Below are 20,585 nucleotides of genomic sequence, written 5' to 3' on the forward strand. Positions count from 1 at the left end.
CAGGCAATAAAGGCAGCTGTAACAGCATAAAAATTAAGGTCTGTACCATTATTAAGCTACAGACGGATACACAAAGCAGACATTTGCATTTATTATCCAGAGTAGCCGGGCACATTAAGAACTGCTGCAGAAAAATATACACATAAAAATAAAGGGTTGCTTAGAGGCACTGCCCCACCAGTTTTCCAAACCTTGAGTATTTCCAACACAAGTACACAGCAACAGATGCAGAGTCTACTTTGTAAGGCCGACAAAGATAAACAACAAAACAAACAAACCAGCTCAAAACAAACAAAAAGAACAACCAACATTTTGTCATCCTGCTGATACAAAACTACAGCAAGTCTTAGTCTGTAGCCTTCTCAGTTATCAGTCTGGACAGCTGCCTGTCATGGACATTTCTACATCAATGATTGAAGAGCACTGAATGGGTGGAATGTTTATGTACAGGATTAGAGACATTTCTGCTCTAAAGACCATTCATTTTTCATTCCTAAACTAGCAACGGGTTTTGATATGTCGATATTTTAATGTTCGTCAAGTACATCAAAAGCCAGCCAAGAACCCAGTGGAAACACTGAAATTTGTAGATTTATCTCCATCATTTAGTCATTGAACAACAGCAGGCTACCTGCCCACTTCCTGTGTCGTATCCAGACAAGAGAAATCCAGCTATTATGGATGTAGGCTAACAGAAACCAGCAGTGAAAAATTCAAAGCAAACTGAGCTCATCCAAGTCTGAAATCCCCCAGGACTAGAGAGAGGCCTGATTTCTTGTAGCAGCCAGGATTGCAGTGCAGAAGGTGGAAGCCCCATGGGTTGAAGTGCACTGTATTTATGGAGTTTTCCCACACCACAGGTAAACCCCATGCCCAAGCCCTAAAAAGCCTGCTAGGACACAGGAATGCAGTAGGAGAGCTGAAGGAAGTACACCTTTCTCAACCCCTAGCTTTAGAGGAGGCACAGAACAAGATTTCATCACTGTGAGCAGAAAAGTAAATATCAATCTTGCTAACCTGAGGAAAGGCTGAAGGAAGAGAAGCTAATAGTCCACTGGGTGCAAAAACTCATGTGGTACCCATTTCTCAATTCTTAAAAACCCCTCAAATCTCTCAATTAATTGAAAACATCTATTTCTGAGGTGATAGAATGGTTCCTGGCTCCCATTCTATGACAGACCAACAAACTGTTTTAATGTGCCATACATGGTACTATCAAACATTTATCTTGTTGTTCAAGCTTATTATTCAGCTGATGATTCGAGGCAGTGGATCAGAAATAGATTCTAATTGTTTTATTTCTGGGATTTTTAAAGCTAGCTAGTAAGATAGCATAATTCTCTTATTTATTCATCATTAAAGAACTTTGACATGTTCACGTTCCCTGCTAATGCAGAATTTATTTTGCTATTGTTTTTTTTAACCTTCTTCCTTCAGTGACATTCAGCATGGTTAAACATATTAAGACTGTAGGCTTAAACTACATACTTAAGCATACACTTATTATCTTTAACACCTTGCTGCTCCAGATCTGCAACCAAAGAAATTTTCTTATTTTGGATTTCTCAGCTTTAGTTCTTGCAAAAAAACATAGCACAGGTTTGTGTGAAATCACACTGAACGAGAAGAAGGCAGCTCTTCCACTCAGCTCATTTTCCCAAAGTAAATCAACACTTTACTTCAGGAAGCTTTTGTAGGAAATGACTGTTTATCTTAGCCTGTAGCACTCCTCCCCCTTGATATCAAACAGGCTTTAACACACCTTTGTCACTTCAGGCAGCGTAAGTGGGATACAGCACTGCTTTTAAAGTCTTTTTGATAGAATTCTTAAAGCTTTGGCAATTTAAGAGCTGGACTTTTGTTGCTGATTTGAGAAACCAGCAAAGAGCAACTCATATAACAATGGATGGAACAAGTTAAACATTTGATGTAAACACTTAGAACATGGTTTTACATCAATTTGTTTGGAGTAGAAACCAACTGGAATAAGACACAGGAATCCACAAGCTACTGGGAGAGCCAGCACCACCACAAAGGATGGAATGGACTTATCTGCCTTTCTATATAAACCAGGTGGATGCAGAAGAGATGAGCTTTTACCAATAAACATATGCTAAGCATTACATGTCTTGTTCTTGTTTTAATTTGCTCACTGTGCTTTGTATCCGCTGATTTTAACTGTGCTAAAATAAAAACCACTGTTGCTTTACTTCTTTACACCAGCAAAACCACTGAAGTAAAAAACATCACGTATAATTACACACAGTAAATAAATTCAGTAAAAAAACAACCTACTCACCAAACAATGCAGACAATACAAATAATACAGATTTGGCCATGTTTTACTAAGTACCACTTTCCAAGTACCATGAGCAATGCTAAATCCCAAGTAAAAAAAAACCCCACAATTTAAAAAAACCAAGCAAAAAAAAACCTCAAACAAACCCCAAACTTTACAGTGTTCCTTTCTATCAGGCAAGAAGGGAGGGAAGTACACAACAACAAAGCAAACCAACAAAAATATCTAGTCTATATCAAATGTACCTTTCCAATAAGGAAATTAGTAGAAAAAACCCTACCACTTATAATTTAACACCAAGGTGTCTTCCTGGAAACCAGGATTACAAGTTTATGCTGAATACAATCTTATGCTCAAATACTGAGATAAGCAGCATTATCCCAAAACCCAGAAGAATCCCAGCATTCTGTAAGAGGAAGTATCCCCACCGGCTGCATCCATGGTCACTGGCATCATTGTGGAGCATTTCAGGTACCTAAACAAACAAGGAGGTGTTAAATACCTTCAAAAGAAATAGCTGCTTCAAATCATTAATTCTTAAGCTGTGTTATACAAAATTCAAATAGGTCTAGGCACTTACCATATCCACAAGAGCCACATACATGAACAAGCCAGCAGTAAGTGCAAATATCCACATTGAAACGTTGTCTGCATAATGACCAATAAGGATCCCAGTCGCCATACCAAGATAGGCCAGCATAGCTGACAGAGCATTATAAAGCACAGCTTGCTTGACAGTCATACCAGCTTTTAGAAGGACAGCAAAATCTCCTATAATGGGGAAAAAAAAAAAAGCCAAGACAAAGTTTTCATTCTCAGCTAAGTACTGCGGTGTCGTCTTATTAACAAAGCTACTTTTATGCTGTTGTTTGCCTTATTTTTTTTCCTTCATAAAATCAGAAATCACTGAGGGACAGAAATTTAAAGGGTGCACATGAACAACACTGCAGCAAATACTGTAAGTTTCTAACTTTAAAGTCTTTGCATTTTTGGAAGAAGCAGCTTTTTGCTGAATCACAGAACATCCTGACTTGGAGAGGACCCATAAGGATCATCAAGTCTAACTCCCGGCCCTGCACAGGACAGCCCCAAGATCACGTGCCTGAGAGCACTGTCCAAACACTCCTTGAATGCTCAGCCTTGGTGCTGTGACCACTTCCCTGGGAGCCTGTTCCAGTGCCTGAACACCCTCTAGGGTGAGGGTTTTCACCCTCTAGGTGAAAAACCTTTCCCAATATCCAACCTATACCTTTCCTGACACAACTTCCAGCCATTCCTTTGGATCCTGTCACAGGACAGAAGAGATCAGTGCCTGCCCCTTGTCTTCCCCTCATGAGAAAGCTGTAGAGTGCAATGAGCTGTCCCCTCAGTATCCTCCAGGCTAAAGAGTCCAAGTGACCTCAGCTACTCCTCAAATGGGTTCCCCTCAAGGCCCTTCCCCATCTTTGTACCCCTCCTTTGTATGGTCTCTAATAGCTTCATATCCTCAAGCAGTTTGATTTTAAACCACCACTGTAAAATGCTGCAGTACCTGATATGCCTGAGTGTTCCTACAGTAAAATATTGCCACTCAATTGCATATTCAATTTATTATCCTGTAATTGTTCTTTGTACTTTTAATCTGTTTTATAAATTTAAAGTAATTTCTTTATTAATTTCTGTAAATGATCCTTAATGTCTTATTTTTACTTGACGTAATGATAGACCACCAGCCAGAAACAGATTTTCTGTAATTCAGAAAATATTTTTGTCTAAACCAGAGTAATATAAGCTTATTATTATTTGAAAATAAAATGGATTCTTTATAAGTTGTCTCCAGTTAAAGTAAACAAAAGTGATTTTCAGAGCTGATTTGAGTAATTTGTTATAACAGCTTTTCCAACAAGCCATTGCAATTAAGATGAACCGGTATATTAAAAACATTGCCTAGCGTTCACAACAATGATAAAATTTTATTCCCAGCTAACCTCAACTAGTCCCATTTGTTTTAATTTTCCTATGCCACCTCATGTCCTCTGGTGAAGAAGGTATTTTCTATCAAGTTTTCTGTTCTGATTAAAGAAATATGATTTCAATTTTAAAATATTTTTGTTATTTCTAAAACCAACAGAACAGCTGAATCTAAAATTATCAGGTTCACAGAATGAACTCACTTCCTATATCTGAACTAACAACATTTAGTAAGTGTAATTAAAACAAGTTCCGTGATTAGTATGAACAAGACTCAATTCCTCCCAACCCATAAAATCAGGTATGTTTTCTCCATAATGTATTTCTGTATAATATTACTGCACAAATATATCAAATTGTTTATATAGAGAGAGTTTAATGTTTACTCATACTGGTTTACAAGCTCCATTAAATGAAACTGAATGTTCACCCCTCTGGGGAATAAAACCTTCAAAAAAGTGAAAGCAAACTCTTCTGTCTTCATTCTATACCCCAAGTGTGACTGTGACCATGACAGCTGAGAAATAAACACCAGTTGCACATCCAAAATGATCTGACAATTGGAAAGATCAGCTTTGTCTCAAGTTCAGCTAAGCACATCCATTCTGTTCTCACCAGCTGCCTTTCAAAAGGGCCAAATACTCAACTCATATTGTAAGACACGACAATAATCTCTCATGGGACTGCGCATGAATTTAAATCACTTGAGCTTGAAAGACAAACTGTTTCCAGAAAGATTTCCAAGTAGTTTCAAGTTTAATTTAGAGCTACAGCAGTTCTTTGCAAGACTTAATGAAAAAGCAGCAAATGTTATGCGGAAAGTACTTTGACTAATCGTGACCTTCCTTTTAGCAGCACAAGCACGAGAATAAAATTAACGAGAGATGTGAGAAAAGCAAATTCTGTCATGCATTCTTTTGCAATTCACGACTTATATTATATACAAGGAGAATAAAAACTACAACTAAAGTAGACAGAAAAAGCTGTAACTGCAAGAGACAGTTTTAACCAGAATAGCTGAAATATTTAGATTTTTAAGCTACTAATTCAATTTATAAATGGTTAAACAGTCTTTAAGTAAATCAGAGTACCCTTGAATAGAGAACCTGAAACAGATAAAGCTGTCTGATCAAATTTTTGTTCTCCTGCATGCACCTGTAAGTGCAAACATGCAGCATATGGAAATGCTGGGATCTTACCTAGTTCATGAGGTAATTCATGGCAAAATACAGCCACAGAAGTGCTTAAACCACTAGATAACCCTTCAGTAAAGGCTGCTCCTATGAAGAGACAGGGGAAAAAAAGCAAACAAAACATTACGACATATTCAGACATCAAGTGCAAAAGCACTGTTGCACGTGCTTGTGTCATATTAGGACATATATTTCACTCAAATTTTTCTTTGTGGAAACATTTAAACTTTAATTGAACAGTTGTTCATGATCCTTAAGTTGCAAAATTCTTCTCTCTCAGAATCTTGCTGTTGAAGTAAACCATATTTCACTACCTTATTTCTGAACTGAGTCAAATACATTCCAACACCACAATCCTCCCCAAAAATTGCAATAAATGGAAATACCATACAAAAATACTTTTTCTTTTTAAGATACAAAAGGAACAAAGCAGTTCAACTGCACCTGAGAGTCAGACACCTCAGGAAAGGAAAGTCAAGACAACACTAAGAGAGGCTACAAAATCTCAGTGACAGATCAACTTCTAAGCAGCTTGCTTTAAGGTAAATACCACAGCAGGTTGCTTTTAAGTGGAGGAAAAAAGCCCCAGAACCACAAAACCCCCTTAAACTAGTCCAACTGTCCTCATCTTTCTTGTCTTCTCTGCTCCTCCTGTTGCTTGCTATTTTTCTCATTTGGCAGCAGCTCAGGAGGACACAACCCACTGCAGAGCTGCAGCACAGCTCACACATGGCATGTCAGGTCCCCAGCTGCATGGAGAGCCTCTCCAAGGGTGCACAGCCACATCCAGCTTCCTCTTCAGCTGCTACCAGGAGCCTGCCAGCAAGCAAGATGCTGCCAACAAGCAGTCAAAGAGGCACAAAGCCATGTCACAGTGGCTGGCACACAAGGGACCCAGGAGTACTGCTCCCAGAGGAAGCACTACAATGGCAATGACTCCACTGGAGACAATCCCTTCTTTTCACTGCAGATGCTGACCTAACTCTTTGGGAGACAGAGATATCCAGGTCTTCAAGTGCAAGAAATGACTGATGCTCCTCCCTGAAGTGATGACAGCAGCAGCACCATTATGTCTGGGATGTGTGCTGTGGCATCCAGGCAAGAGGATGCAGGACTTGGTGAGCAGGCACCTTGGTGGTAACAAATGGGATTGAGAGAGCCTTCAGAAGAGGTTCTACAGAGGCAAAAGGCCAAGGCCATCAGACTACAGAGGGAGGCAAGACCAAAGTAGCACTGGAACAGGAAACATGAACTCTGAGATGAGTAGCATTTGAAAAGAGTGACATCTGGCAACAGGAAGAATCTTTTGTCCCCACTGCAGCTTACTGATCTGAAGAACATGGTCATGACCCTGGCAGCACTGAGAGGAGGAGTCCTGCCTTGCCCAGCAGTTTAGTACATCAGATTAGAAGTACAAAATGAAAGGAAAGATTTTTTTTTTTTAGTGATAGGAGATTCCCTCCCATGCAGGACAAAGACAGACCTGCTGACCTGTTGCCAAGGGAAGTCCATGGGTTGCCCAGAGCCTGCCTGAATGATGCTGTGGAGACACCACCAAAGCTTGTCTAGCCTATCATAGATAGATAGCAACTGCCTTCAGGGACAGAATAAAATCCACTTTGGGGCTTTTCTGGCTATCTCCATAAAGGGGTTCCTTGACCACAGAGAGCTCCAATAGAAAAGTATGTGTGAATTGTGGTTCCATGCGTCTATTCAGTCTCTTGGTCAATCAGAGTAACACTACGTTAAGTTAACACTAAGTTACAAATCATCTAACCAAGGAAAGATGGTGGATAAGCCTACCTATGAACATAGGACATCACCATTCACACCAAGAGTCTTCAGCTGTGGAGGTCAGAGTACTGGACACACAAACCTGGATGTTCCTTAATTATATTGGTAATGGTTTCCTACTATAGATGACACAAAAGTCAGCCAGGATTAGCATAGTAAATTGACCTGCTGCTCAAAAACAAGGACAAAATGATAGCAAATACAGCAAAAAATGACATCTTGTGAGCATGAGGTAGCTGAGTTCAGGACACAGGAGGAGATTGAAAGAGGAAGAAACAAAATTAAGACTCTAGGCTTTAATGAAGCAGACTTTGACTTATTTAAGGAATTGCAGTGTAGGGAATGAGTCAAAAGAGATCATGTGCCCAGAAGGGCTGGTCAGTTTGCAGAGCACAGAGATACACAACCCAACAAGCCTGTTTGTGTGGGAACACTTGCAGAAGATGTACCCAGCTAGGCACTGTGTCCTAGTAAATTAAGATTCAAAAAGGAAGCACACATGAAATAGGAACGAAGACTGGCAACTTAGCAAAGAAGCTAAAAGCAGTGGAACAAAAGGGAGGAAGACCAAAGCCCAGCTTGATCTAAAACTAACAAGACTCCAAGGATAACAAGAAACAGTTCTACAAGAATGTTAGCTGAGAAGCAGAGTTCATGAAAAATTCACATCTGTTGATAGATGAGGAAGGAAAATAAGCAGTAGACATAACAAGAGGCAAAGCACCAGCACAGCCTTCATCTCAGTCTTTGTCAACAAAGCCAGATCCCAGCTCCATTCCAGAGAGACAGCTAACCACAGAAGCAACAGTTCAAAGAAATGCAGAAAAACCTGGAAATGCTCAGGTGCATCCCAGGATGGGATTCACCGAAGGGCACTGACAGAGTTACTAGTGTGACTAAAAAGCTGCTGTTGATCATGTGTGGAAAACCATGGCTATAGCAGGCCCCATTAGAACTCTGGGAAAAGGATAACATTATTCCCATCTTTAAGAAAGGACTCAGGAGTGGTCAGCATCATCTCAGTTCCTGGAAAGATCATATGGAATATCCTCTTAAAATCCCTCTCCAGAAACTGCATCCAGCTTGAGGAAATAATTGCTCAGACAGATGGTGAATACAACAGAACTTTAGTAGGATTTCTGACACTAATCTCCTATAGCAGTCTTATCTGGGCAAAGAGGAAATATGGGCTTGCACACTGACTGGACTGCTGGGCCAACAGGGCCTGGTGGCCGGTAAGAAATAGAGCGCACCAGGACAAAAACTGCAACCCTTTTTCTTCAGTATCTTCACTAATGATCTGGATAAAACAGATGGCACCAACAGCAAATTTAGGGGAAAGCAGGGAGAAAGTAAGGACTGAGGTGACACACCAAGCACTAGAGCTTTAGACAAGACCACAGCAAACTTAATTCTTATGAAGTTCAAAGAGAAAAAGTAAGAAGTAATTAAAGCACAAGCTTAAATATCAAGAATATCTCTTTTTATTTATTCACTGCTAAAAAGAAGTCCTGAAATGTTAACAAACTGAAGATGAAATTAATATATCTGGCATTATCCCCACTCAAGATGCTGATTTATCTTAAAATATACTTTTAAGACATGACTTCTCTCAAAAGCTGAAGGAAAAAAATAACTATGCAAGACTAGTATAAAAATAGTGTTCTGCATTATACTTATTTAGTTGTAATTACACATAAAAGTTCAAATCACAGATGAGCCTTTTGCACAAATGAGTCAGATGCAACAGTTCCATGCCTTAATAAAAAAATAAGCACTTTTAAATCTTGTTCCTACATAATTAGCACAACAGATTTGAGGAAAAATTAACTAATGGAACTTATGAATAACAAATCACAGGAAGTGAATGAACTTACATGAAGGGTTATGCTGGCTAAAGTTATCTTTACAGAAGTGTTCACATCTTCTTTAAAATACAGATTAACTACTACACAAGTAGCATTGGCATTTTCACAACACCATCAAATTGATGTTTTCCCATAATACTTTTAAGCACACACAGAACTGAAAGGAACCCATATTTCCATTAGCCTGAACAAGCTACACAGCAGGACTTTTGAAAGCTATTGCTCTCACTTGTTCAATAAGCCTTTATTAACCTTTCTCATACTTTTCCCTTCATAACTATAAAGTCATAGCTCCTTCCCAAATCTCCCTAATGCCAAGAGGTAATTGATTCTGTGTCATTTGTATGCAAATCTTCCTTCTACCACATTTTTCACTACTGATCCGCTCAAAAATTTACATTTCATGCTTCAACTTTCATCAAAAATGAGATTAAATCAGAAAGTCTCTTTTCACATTACACTTTGAATTGACTGAGTCTGAACAACTGCAAATATTGCTGTGAGAAAATAGTTATTATTGGGTTTCGTCTTCAAACAAGAATGAATTTTTTCCTACAATAAAATTTACAGAAAGACTGATACTACTGAACTGCCTCAGTATGCTAAACAGCCTGGAAATGAATCCAATACCTGTAAAGATTAGTCCTAAATACAATAGTCAAGATCAGGAAAGATTAGCACAAGTACTGAAGATTATTGATTTGACTTCACTTTCTGTGACTTACTTTAACCTTTTAAATTCAATATACCTGTAATCTAGTTCTCCTTCTAGGAAAAACATGAGAGAATTCCCAAACCTGACCTCCCAGGCAGGAGTCCAAAACAAAATACTCAATCTACTATTTCTGTGATAAAGAAGTATTTTCACTGAAGCATTATCAAGAAAGATTGAGCAAGTACACGCATTAAGGGAAAAATAGGGGCATGAACTAAGTGCAAACAAAAAGATAAATGTTTTATTTACAAGTAAAATAACTGTTTATAACTGTTCAATTCTTTAAAAAAATTGACTATTATGCTCAACTTTAGGAACAAGGTTTTGAGTATAGTATGACCACTGTTTCAGAAAACAAAATTTTCAGGCTAAAATAGATTGAAACCAGGGCCTCATCTCCCTATCCATCAGTGCTCTGAAGAAGCACTGACGTGTAACCAGGGCCCAGTACAGGCAGGCAGGCAGGCATGCCAAGTACAGAACCTGACCCTGCTGCAACACAAGAGAAGATGAAAGAGAAAAAGAAGTAAATTAGGCAATGGTACCAGTGGCCTGATAGAAGTGAAAAAAAGCACTGTTACTTAGTTGAAAAATACAAGCTTGTCCTAAAAGCAACTAAAATTTAAAAAACTGCTGAGTGTTTGCAGGCACAAACTCAATCTTAAATATTTTTATAAGCCTAGCTTTAGTTTTGAAACATGTCAGCTTTAACTCTCCAAAAGCAGGAAATGAAGTCCTGTTTATAGATTTCTAAAGAAACACAGCTGCAAGCACATAATTTCTGTTTCATATATCACTTACCTCCAGGTTGTTAAGCGGGAAATTTTTCTTAATAAGTAAGATGATGCTCTCAGTTTAAATATCCTCTGCTAATTAGCTACATCCCTAACAGAGGTAAGAGACAGCTAGAAGACTTCACTGCCTTCACAGCATCTGAGTTAGCACTTACCAATTGCCAGTCCATCACTAAAATTGTGCAGTCCATCTCCCATGATCACCATCCAGGCCAGAGTTGCTATGCCTGCATCCTTCAGCTCTTCACGCGAGTAGCGCTGACTGTGACTGTGGGGATGATGGTTCTGGTGATGATGGTGGTGCAGAATGTGATGGTAGTCGTGGTGGTGGTGGCTTAGATGATCTGTCTGGCCTAGAGTATCGTGCAAGTGAGAATGGCATTTGTTTCTACAGCCCCTGGACACATATTCGTTGTCAACCTCCTCTTGATGAGAATGAGCTATCATCACTTCTTCTTCCTCTTGTACAGTTGGCTGCTGAGAAATGAAGGTTGATGGATCTTGAGAGTCTGTCCCTAGATAACCCTCAGGCCCTGTTACAAAAACCCAGAGTACAATGTTACGCATTTTTAAAATCACCTAAGAAGCAAAGATAAAATAAACAGTTTGCTATGTGAAGCAGTAAAGAAGTTTATAAGTTGAGACTGGTAATCCAATTTCTTGAACCAGAAGATTTTTTGGAAATGTTTCTACAACTTATTCAGGAATTAGAGATAATTCCTAATAGCTGGAAATAAGGAGAACTATTAGTTTCTGTCCCCTACTGCTGAAGCAGCCCTTACATTATGGACACAAATGCTTCCTAAAAGGCAAAAAATCTTTTCATCTAAGACTCACTGCAATTGAAACAACAGCAAAAGGCTCCAAGTCCCAGTCTCACAGCATGAAGGCTGTTAGTCCAATTGTTTCAGAAACACCAAGTATCTGAGAAGCAATTGCTGTTTAGTAATCTCAGGGCTTAGGCAAAAGCATGCAGAATAAGATTATGTTACAGATAATTTTGGAAACTCCTATATTTCAAAACAAATACAGGCACCTGAGTTCAACATCTGGAAAATAAAAACTACAAAACAAAGTTATCATTATAGACCATGAAATACCCTCATATAAACATTGCTGTCACACCACAGTTGGTTCTTTTAACTAATTGCTGAAACTTGATAAATTCTTCCTCTGCAATTAAATGAAGAAATATATTTTTTTCTACATTATAAAGTATTTTATTACTTATAAAATAACTCTGAAAAACAGAACATCTCTCTTATCAACAATAGCTAACAAGTAATTAGTCTGGTGTGTTTTGTCTTAAAGCATCATCTTGGGGATAATAACACGGTCATTTGCACTCTGAATGCTGAACTTCAAGTATTGCCTACAATTTTGTAATATTACCCTTATAAATAAATAATCAATCAAACTAAAAAAAAAACAAAACAGAAATCTAAATAATGAGTCATGCATACAACATCTAGCAGTCTAAAGAGAAGTGTAGAAAGTGTAGCTGTATTGCAACTTTCACAGAAAGACTTCATCTTCTGCTGCCAAATCCAAGAATTAAAAAGCTCTGAGTTCCAAAACTGCAAATTCACTACTTCTAACACACTGATCCTTTTCAAAGGAAAGCAGCAAATAGACCTAGTGTTCTACATATCAGCAGACAGACAGGTTTTGCTTTGAAAATATTTCAAATAGGCAGTGATGCAACCTACAGTAAGAAGCAGATCTATGAGCTGCCATCCATCAGGTGTTTTTTACACAGTGCTGCCACAAAGCAACAACTGTGTGATATTAATGAGAACTTACGATCATCCGTATCCAGCTTTTCTTCATTTGCTGAAAACTTCTTACTTTCTCCATCATCTTCATTTTTTTTCTTTTTCCAAAAGAAAATACTGCAGTTATGAATATTTTACTTATTTTTCAGGATATACATGAGCAACATTATATTCAGAACATTTATGCAGCCTGCACAGAAAGAGGACAACATGGATGCCATATAAAGAGTGTAGAAGAGGAATATTAGAAACCTAATAAAGTAAGATGACAAAGATATTAGAAACCTAATAAAGAGGAATATTAGAAACCTAATAAAGTAAGATGACAAAGGTTCCTCAGGCTCCATAGGAGGGGACAAAAAACAAAACAAAGAAGATCAAACAAACAAACCAACACACACACACACAAAATGCCCTACATTTTTCAAAAGAAATAAGCAGAAGGTTTTCATCTGAGAGGCGAAATGCATAGAATGGTGACTAATTTATTCCACTAATTCTTTTCTACCATAATGTCAAGATAATGTTTTTTAATAATATACAGAAGGAAAACCAAGTAAGATCTCTCCTCCTTGCACCACTAAAGTCTGTATCACAACAATTTATGATCAGTGACTCAATATCTAGGAAGGCATAATTAGTCTAACAGGAAATCCATCCCTTGTGGCTGGGAGGAGACAAAACTCTTGCTTTGCTTGAAACTCTTCATGTTCTTTCCTGTCAAACAAACTTAATTAGAGATAGGGAAATCTCACAGTTAGTTTAGCTTCAGTATAAACCACACCAACACAACCTCCCGTGATCAAAGAGCTTACATGGCATCTTCCCTGCAACCACTGCCTTAATGACCAATTTAATGAAAAACTAAACAGAGATTATCAGTCTTTAAGGTAGCCTAGCAATTAGCTATTTTTAAACTAAGTAATTAGTATTTACTAACTTTCTTCAAGCAAGGCTTAGGATTGGTTGGAACCAGATGACCTTTAAGACACAACAGAATCATGGAGTGGTTTGAGTTGGAAGGTATCACCAGCTTCTGCTTAATTTTTCTTACTGAGTCAATTTTGATATCATTCTTTATTCCTGGCTACACAGATCTTTAAAGAACTGTTACGAGTAATTGGCAAGTTACCAACACTAATGACCTGCCAAAATTCAGTTATTCACCTTACCATAAAAACCAGCATAACAATCTGAGAGCTGCATTTTTGGGGGACAGAAGGGAAAGCACCAAGGGGCTTGACACACTGTGTTTCCTCATGGAATGCTATTCCCATAAAGTCACTTTCTAGAGCATACTTGGATTCTTATCTATGTAAGCACTTACTGCCAACCCTTACCTTTCTGTGCAAGTGCCCTCCTCAACAGCTGTACAATAACTGTACAATGCAAACTTATTGCATCCAGGATTGGAATTAAAATAATAATAAAACCAGTTCAGATAGTTATAAATGTATCAAGATGTCAGAAGGAAGTCAGTAATGAAGTGAGTTCTTAAATCACACTGTTAAAACTGAAGATGCAACTGGACATTTTCTTATTAAACAATTCACTGCAATGTCAAACCCTGTACTATATTGTCTGGTTATGGAAACAGCAAAGAGCCTTAATAAAAGGTTTTGAAGTGTATGTGTCCCTAATAAAAATGACATTCTAACACTAATCCAGTCAGCCATTGCTACTAAATTGAAAGATATATGATATTCATGGGAGGTTTTTTAATAAGTGTTTTCAGAAGTGAGCATGTAATACAGGAGAGTTTCGGAGTAATAGTCTCCCTACCTTTTTCTTCTTGTCTTTAAATTGTTTTATTAAAGTGATCAAATGCTCCACTAGAAACATGAAGTACAAGCCTCCAAGTGCTGTAAGTCCTTTCCATGTAGAATCCAGGTAAGCATTCTCCTCTGTACTTTGAAAAACAAGATGTTTGTACATAGAGCCTTTTTGGTCAAGCAGAGGCTTTTCATGGTGATGGTGATGGTTTCCATGAGACTAAGGGGAGAACAAAAAGGAGAAAGTCATTATATTCAAAAGAACTGTACTGTAAGAAACATAAAAAGTATTCTTCACGTAATTTTCCTCATGTCTGCAATTCAGACTTGGCAATTTTCACAGGGCAAATGCTCTGCTTACAGACTCAAACAATTACAAAGGAATCTGTTGATCGGAAATTTGTTGATAGGAAGAAACACTGCAAGGACTGAGCACAGACAGGCCTGGCACTGGCCCACACACTGAAGCTGCCTGGACACTGTTTAATCCAAGGTGTACAGCTGCCCTCACACAAACTCCTGACACCATCAAGGAATCCATATTTTAAGTGGTCAAAGCCAGCACACCAGTTAGGTTCCCATCTAAGAAAACTCATAGATATAAACCAATTTTTTCTACAAGGAAGTTGACTGTAATTTCTGTCTTTAAAGTATGACACTTTCCCTGTCCTTACTGGATACAGGTATGACCAGGAATAAAAAAACCTTTTTGCACATCTCATTCACATGTGTTTTGTTTTACATAACCTTACACAGCAAATGTAAAATTAACTGAAAGGAAAAAGAACCACCTGGTGGATTACATGCAGGACTGGGAAAACACAGAATCTGCAGTCACTTTTATCCATTTTATTTGAAAGCCGAAACAAACTACTTTTGCAGGGGGAGAATATCTGTTTAAGAACCTCATGAAAGGTAGAAATTTAGCAATCATATTCCCATTTCATTGTCCCTATTACATAACTGCAATTCCAAAATCTATCAAGTAGTATTTTCCCCAGGACTTCAGAAATGATGGATTCTGGTAAAAAAAAGAAAAATTACAATGGGTATGCCATCAACATAAGTGGCTTGTAACAAAAAATAGTTGATTATTCATTTCACATTTAAAGCGTTCAGTGAGCAATTTCTACTAATTCTGAAGTCTATTAAATTGAGGGGAAAAAAAAGGGGCAGCACTGCAAAAAACCACTAAAAAAATTTATGCAAAATTCTTGTATTCAAGGAACAATAAAGGGACGTGGCAGCACATATGACTAAGAACAGGAAATAGAGTGGGATAATGCCGTGAAGCTCTTGAACTTTTAAAGACTGTGAAATGAATAATACAATGTTCCAAATGGAAAACCTTCCTATCAAAACAACCTGCATAACAGGGTTGAGAAATGACTCATGAAATGGATATGAACTAATAGGGCACTAATACATACAGCTGTCAAGTTCTCTGCTTTGAGATAATGAACGAAACAGTAAATAATACTTACATGTGGAAGGAGGTGCAAGAAGGCATCTCCACTCAAGGTCCCCACAGCCAATGCCACAAGGAAACTCAGAAGAAATTTGAAAAATACTCGATTCATCAGTGGTACCAATATAACACCCAGCAAGGAAAGAAAGCTGATGACGGAGATGGATATAAAGCCACCAATCCAAGCTGGCAAAATAAAAATTAAAAAAAAGAAAAAAGAAATATCAACAACAATAAGTAACAGCTGATTACATGACTTTGTTTGCTTAACATTTCTGTTATCAAACACACCAGATCATCAAATAATCAGATGTTAACAAAAGGTAAGCCACAAAGATTTCTCTGTAATCTTGGTTGAAGTGCCAGAAGAAAATGACACTTCTTACAACTATGAAATAGGTTTCTTGGATTTTATAACCAACATAAACATTTTTCCATTAAGCTTTGATGTTACCCTAAAAAAACAACATCCAGCCTACCTATTTGCAGAGAAAAACTTTTTGGAGGAGTTTCAGCTTTTTCACTGGTAGCATGGACTATGCAGTACTTGCCATCGATCTGGTTAATAAGAGCTGGACAGAGATAACTAAATTCTGTAGCAGTCAACAATACTTGAGTGCCTATTCCATGCGACTGCATCAGTTTGGATGCATTGGAGCACTGTGAAAAGAGACAAGTTAAAGATTAACCAGAAGCAAAATACCACGATACATCTTAAAAGCACTGCACATCCCACCTTAATTGAAATGAGTGGCACAACATGAAAACAGCTATATCAACACAACTCAAAAAGTGGTAACAAACCCATTTAATAAAAAATGTACTTCACCCCAACCTTGCCCCAGAAAGCTGGTTTGGGAGTCTGGGTAGATGACATGTAATTATTATTCATTCTCAGCACAAATGGGTCAGATGCTTTTATGTACAAACAGAAAAAGCCCAACACTTTTCAGTCAGTTTTAAAGGCCACATGAGGAAGCATTAACAAGGTCAAATGCCTTTTTGTAGCAGTGACTGCTGTAGAATGTCTTGTGCAGAGCATGCTGTACATACACTCCCTTGAGTAAACAGCTCCCAACTGTACAACCTACACACAGTCTCAGTGGGTTTAAAGAACAGCAGAACTTCTGCTTTGACAGTGCAGAACACAGCAACAGCTTGTGAATTCAGTACCCACCATGACATGCCACACAACACCCACTCAGAGTTACCTGGCATGGCTGCAAACATTAAGATCCTGCTTGCTTTCCAAAGCCTTTAATGGAAAAGGATCTGACTGTTTAAGCAAAATGTCTACAATACAACTGTACTCTTTATCCATGCTAAGTTTATGCTATTTTAAAGTAATACATGACATTTTGCCACAATCTTTTTCAGAGCTGTTTACATACAGTTTTTACATGGAGAGGGATGCTGTTAGAGTAGGATGGTTCTACACTATCACAAAGTGTTCTACACTATCACAGGTTTGATAAGAATCACAGTACCTTAACTGTTTTTTTTTTACTTTCACTCCATTAATAGGAAAACAAGACAGCTTCCTGATCTAAGGCAGAACTGCAAGTTTAAAACTGTAGATGTTTTCCAGGTTTAGTAACAACTTATTTAATATTTAGTAACAGTTAAATATATAAATAATAAATGCATTAAACCAAGTGTATGTTTATACTTAATTTTCCTCTGAGCTTATGAACATAACACCATAGTCCCTCAAAATGTTAAGTTCCAAGAAAAGTTGTTTGCATGTGTTTGGCTATGGGTATTGTTACACCACAAAACTTGCACCCAGGTAAACAATAAGCACCTGAAAAATAAGCCATGACAACATTCCTGGTAGATCTGGATTCCTGAGAACACAACAGAACCAGCCTCACCTCTTGAGTGTTTTGTTTTTTCAGCTTAGAATAGAGGTAGCTCCCTCTCTCCAACTCCTTGGGAGAAGCACGAGATTCGTTGGCCTTTGTGGCACCCAGCCAGGTGCCATTGCGGCCCCCTGTGACATTAAGGGTACCAGGGCCAGCTGCACCCACTCGAACAACCGTCTTGGCTTCCCCGGGCTGCACGCTGTGGAGCTCGGCGTGGCCGCCCGCGGCAGCGGCGATGACGGACGCCGTGATCTCGTGGAGCGCGTTCTTGCTGCGCACAAAGTTCTGCTGCCGCTCCGCGCCCTCGGCCTTGTGGGGCTCCTTCGCGTGGCTGCTCCTGTGGTCTTTGCTAGCATCCGACTCGTGGTTTGGACAAGCAGTCTTCTCAGAGCCTTTACTCAATGAAACATGATTATGATGAGAGTGATGGTCATGGTCATGGTCGTGATGGTCATGATTGTGGTCGTGATCATGACTGTGGTCATGATTGTGGTCGTGATCATGGCTTATTTTAATCCTTTTCATTTTATCTATACCTATGTTCTGTAGCAGTTTTCTAAACCCATCAATTGACAGAGAGTTGTTTTCTCCATAACGGTTAAAAAGTTCTTGAAGGTGCAACTTCTGTATCAGTCCTGCCAAGTCAATATTAACACCCACTGTCTTTTCTGGAAAAGCTCTCTCTGAGGTATGCACAACAGTAGCTGTCTCCACTCCATGGTGATAACTTTCACAGAGCAGTATCGAAAACGATACAAGGAAAATAACTGATACCGTACTCTCCATTGCAGTTCTTTTTCAGCAGTGAAAATAATCTGGAAAAAGAGGAAAATTTAAATAGTTTACACAAAACCAATCACGTTATCCTATGCAACACACAATCATAATTTGCTTAAACAAAAATACACCACAACAAACAAAACCAAACCCTGCTCAAAGTACCAATGCAGCAAGAGACATTTAAATTTCTTACACATTCAGCACTTCTCCCAGATGTGTTGCCTCGGGCAACATAAGAAGCTGAATACCACAGTGAGGTCACTGGCCATGAACACCTCCCCAGGTGCCAGCTTGCCTTTGTTTAGCCCTGCCTGAGTCATTGCTAACATGAGAGCCCTCAAGGGTGCACCAAGTTCTAGGTTAGGGTTTTCTCCTGCTTAAAAGAAGGCCTGCAATTTCTGTCTGAGCAATGAGTCCATCATATAAATTACACATTCCAGCTTAAAAATCGAAATTCCCAGCCTTCCTCACTGGATTTCCCGGAGGTTTTGGCAAACCAGCTGGGCGAGTGTTTCCAGCACTCCACAAAAACTGGGCCTTTTATGCTGTCACGTTCTGCCTTTGTTCTGACATTAGTGTGGCACGGCTCCTTTCACTAGGCAGGCAGGCCATAGGTGCGGACCAGAAGATCACAAGTGTGAACGTTCGTGTGTTTCATTCCACAAACACTCCAGCAGGACTGCGAATTAACTGCTATGGAGACTGCATGCAGGACTATGCTGCCTCAGCCCTTTTCCAGGGCGATGAGGAGAACTCCCCTTTCCAAAAATATTAGTCACCCTGGAAAACCCCATCACCGCCTTTGGAAAGAGACGAGGGGACCTCGTCATTGCCCATAAGTAGGGCAATGACTGAAGGAGGAGGGCCAGAAGGACGGATCCCGACTCTTCCCGGCGGTGTCCAGGAATGGGACAAGAGGCAGAAACTGATGCACAGGGAGCGGCCACGGAATACGAGGAAGCACTTTACTGTGCGAGTGACCGAGCACTGGAACAGACTGTCCAGAGAGGGTATGGAGTCTCCCTCACTGGAGATATTCAAGAACCGTCTGGGCGCAATCCTGTGCCACGTGCTCTGGGATGACCCTGCTGGAGCAGCGCGGCTGGACCGGACGTTCCACCGCGTTCCCTCCCAACCTGTCCCACACCGCGACTCTGTGACCCGCAGGAGCCGCTCAGCGCCCACGGCCCCCGCGGCGACCCCGCACCGGAGGAGCCGGCCCCGGCCGCCCGCGCTGCTCTGAGCGCGGCGTCTGCGGCGGGGCCCGGGCACGGCACACTCGAGAGGCCGCCGCAGCAAGAGGGGTGAGGAGGGGGAGGAAAAGCAGCCCAAGGTTACCTCTCCGGCCGCCGGGCCGGGCTCAGCCGCACCGCCGCTGCCCGCCCGCGCCGGCCGCGCCGCGCCCCTTCTCTTCTCTTCCTTTTCCGGGTACGGCGGCCGCCGCGCGCCGCGCCGGCTGCTCCAGCGGGGCGGGGCCGCCTCACGTGGGGCCCGAGCGACCGCGGCCTCGACGGAGCCCGGAGGCTGCAAGGGGGGGTTCCCAGCGCTCCTGTCCGCCGCCCTGGGCAGAGCCAGCAGCAAGGAGGAGGTGCTCGGGAGGAAGGCTGGATCCCGAGAGGCTCCGTGTTTCAGAAATCACTGACGTTTGGATTTAGGGTTTCGTGAGAGGTGTGAATAATCCCCAAAGAGTTGAAAGGATGAGAGTCAGAGAGGTCTTTGCTTCCCAGAAAACACGAGTCATTCAGGGCTGGCAGCGTTGGTTTGGATGATGGCGCTGGGTGTGGTAGCGTTCCTTGGGGGCTTGGAAAGGGTTTTGTGGAAGGACTCCCGGTCTCAAAAAGAGTGCGTGTGTGGGCAAGCCAGGGCCAGAATTGGGCTGGCCGGTTGTGAGCCATGGGTGCGGGTAAATGGCGAGGGATGTCGGGTTTCCACGGCATCCGCAGGGCCTTTGCGGTGAGCGCTGTTTGGTCAAACCTGTCATTATAATTAATGATCTGGCAGAAGAATCACTCTGTGCACGAGTGGACAAAGAGACAGTAAGAAAGGACTGAGATCACCATGGAGAAAGGCTTGAAACTTGCTAAAAACGTGTTGCTTCTGAAAAAAACATACTGTGTTTTTCTAATGTTGCTTTGCTCTACCACTTAGCTGGTCATGAGCCCTTCACCACCCTGAGTCCCAAGCACAGGCTCTCTTACACTTTCTGTTTCTTTCTCCAACATTTCCAGAGTTTTTCTCTCTATCACCACATGATTGATAGTGCTGGTAAAGTGGGTGCAGTCGTGTTACCCATGCCCACTGCCTCTGAATTG

General features: G+C 40.3%; 1 protein-coding gene across 1 annotated transcript; it reads right to left on the minus strand.

Moving 5' to 3' along the window:
- Nucleotides 1-1,380: 1,380 nt before the first annotated feature.
- SLC39A6 (solute carrier family 39 member 6) lies at nt 1,381-19,686 on the minus strand. Its single transcript, XM_030232495.2, has 10 exons — nt 19,612-19,686; nt 17,503-18,308; nt 16,108-16,288; nt 15,645-15,814; nt 14,171-14,380; nt 12,417-12,486; nt 10,769-11,146; nt 5,449-5,529; nt 2,880-3,070; nt 1,381-2,774 (listed from the first exon to the last, which is right to left on the minus strand). Exons 2-10 carry the CDS (start codon nt 18,277-18,279, stop codon nt 2,622-2,624), a joined length of 2,211 nt encoding a protein of 736 aa, XP_030088355.1. The 5' UTR covers nt 18,280-18,308; nt 19,612-19,686; the 3' UTR covers nt 1,381-2,621.
- Nucleotides 19,687-20,585: the final 899 nt, after the last annotated feature.

The sequence above is a fragment of the Serinus canaria genome, chromosome 2, assembly GCF_022539315.1.
Source record: "Serinus canaria isolate serCan28SL12 chromosome 2, serCan2020, whole genome shotgun sequence".
Taxonomy (NCBI): Eukaryota; Metazoa; Chordata; class Aves; order Passeriformes; family Fringillidae; genus Serinus; species Serinus canaria.

What these genes read in the sequence shown, in the direction of transcription:
- SLC39A6 (XM_030232495.2), bottom strand. Translation starts at nt 18,279, where the DNA reads ATGGAGAGTACGGTATCAGTTATTTTCCTTGTATCGTTTTCGATACTG. An exon ending in AAAAACAAAACACTCAAGAG is followed by an intron (nt 16,289 to 17,502) that starts GTGAGGCTGGTT and finishes CTCTTTTCACAG; the next exon opens with TGCTCCAATGCATCCAAACT. An exon ending in AAGTTTTTCTCTGCAAATAG is followed by an intron (nt 15,815 to 16,107) that starts GTAGGCTGGATG and finishes TTATTTTGCCAG; the next exon opens with CTTGGATTGGTGGCTTTATA.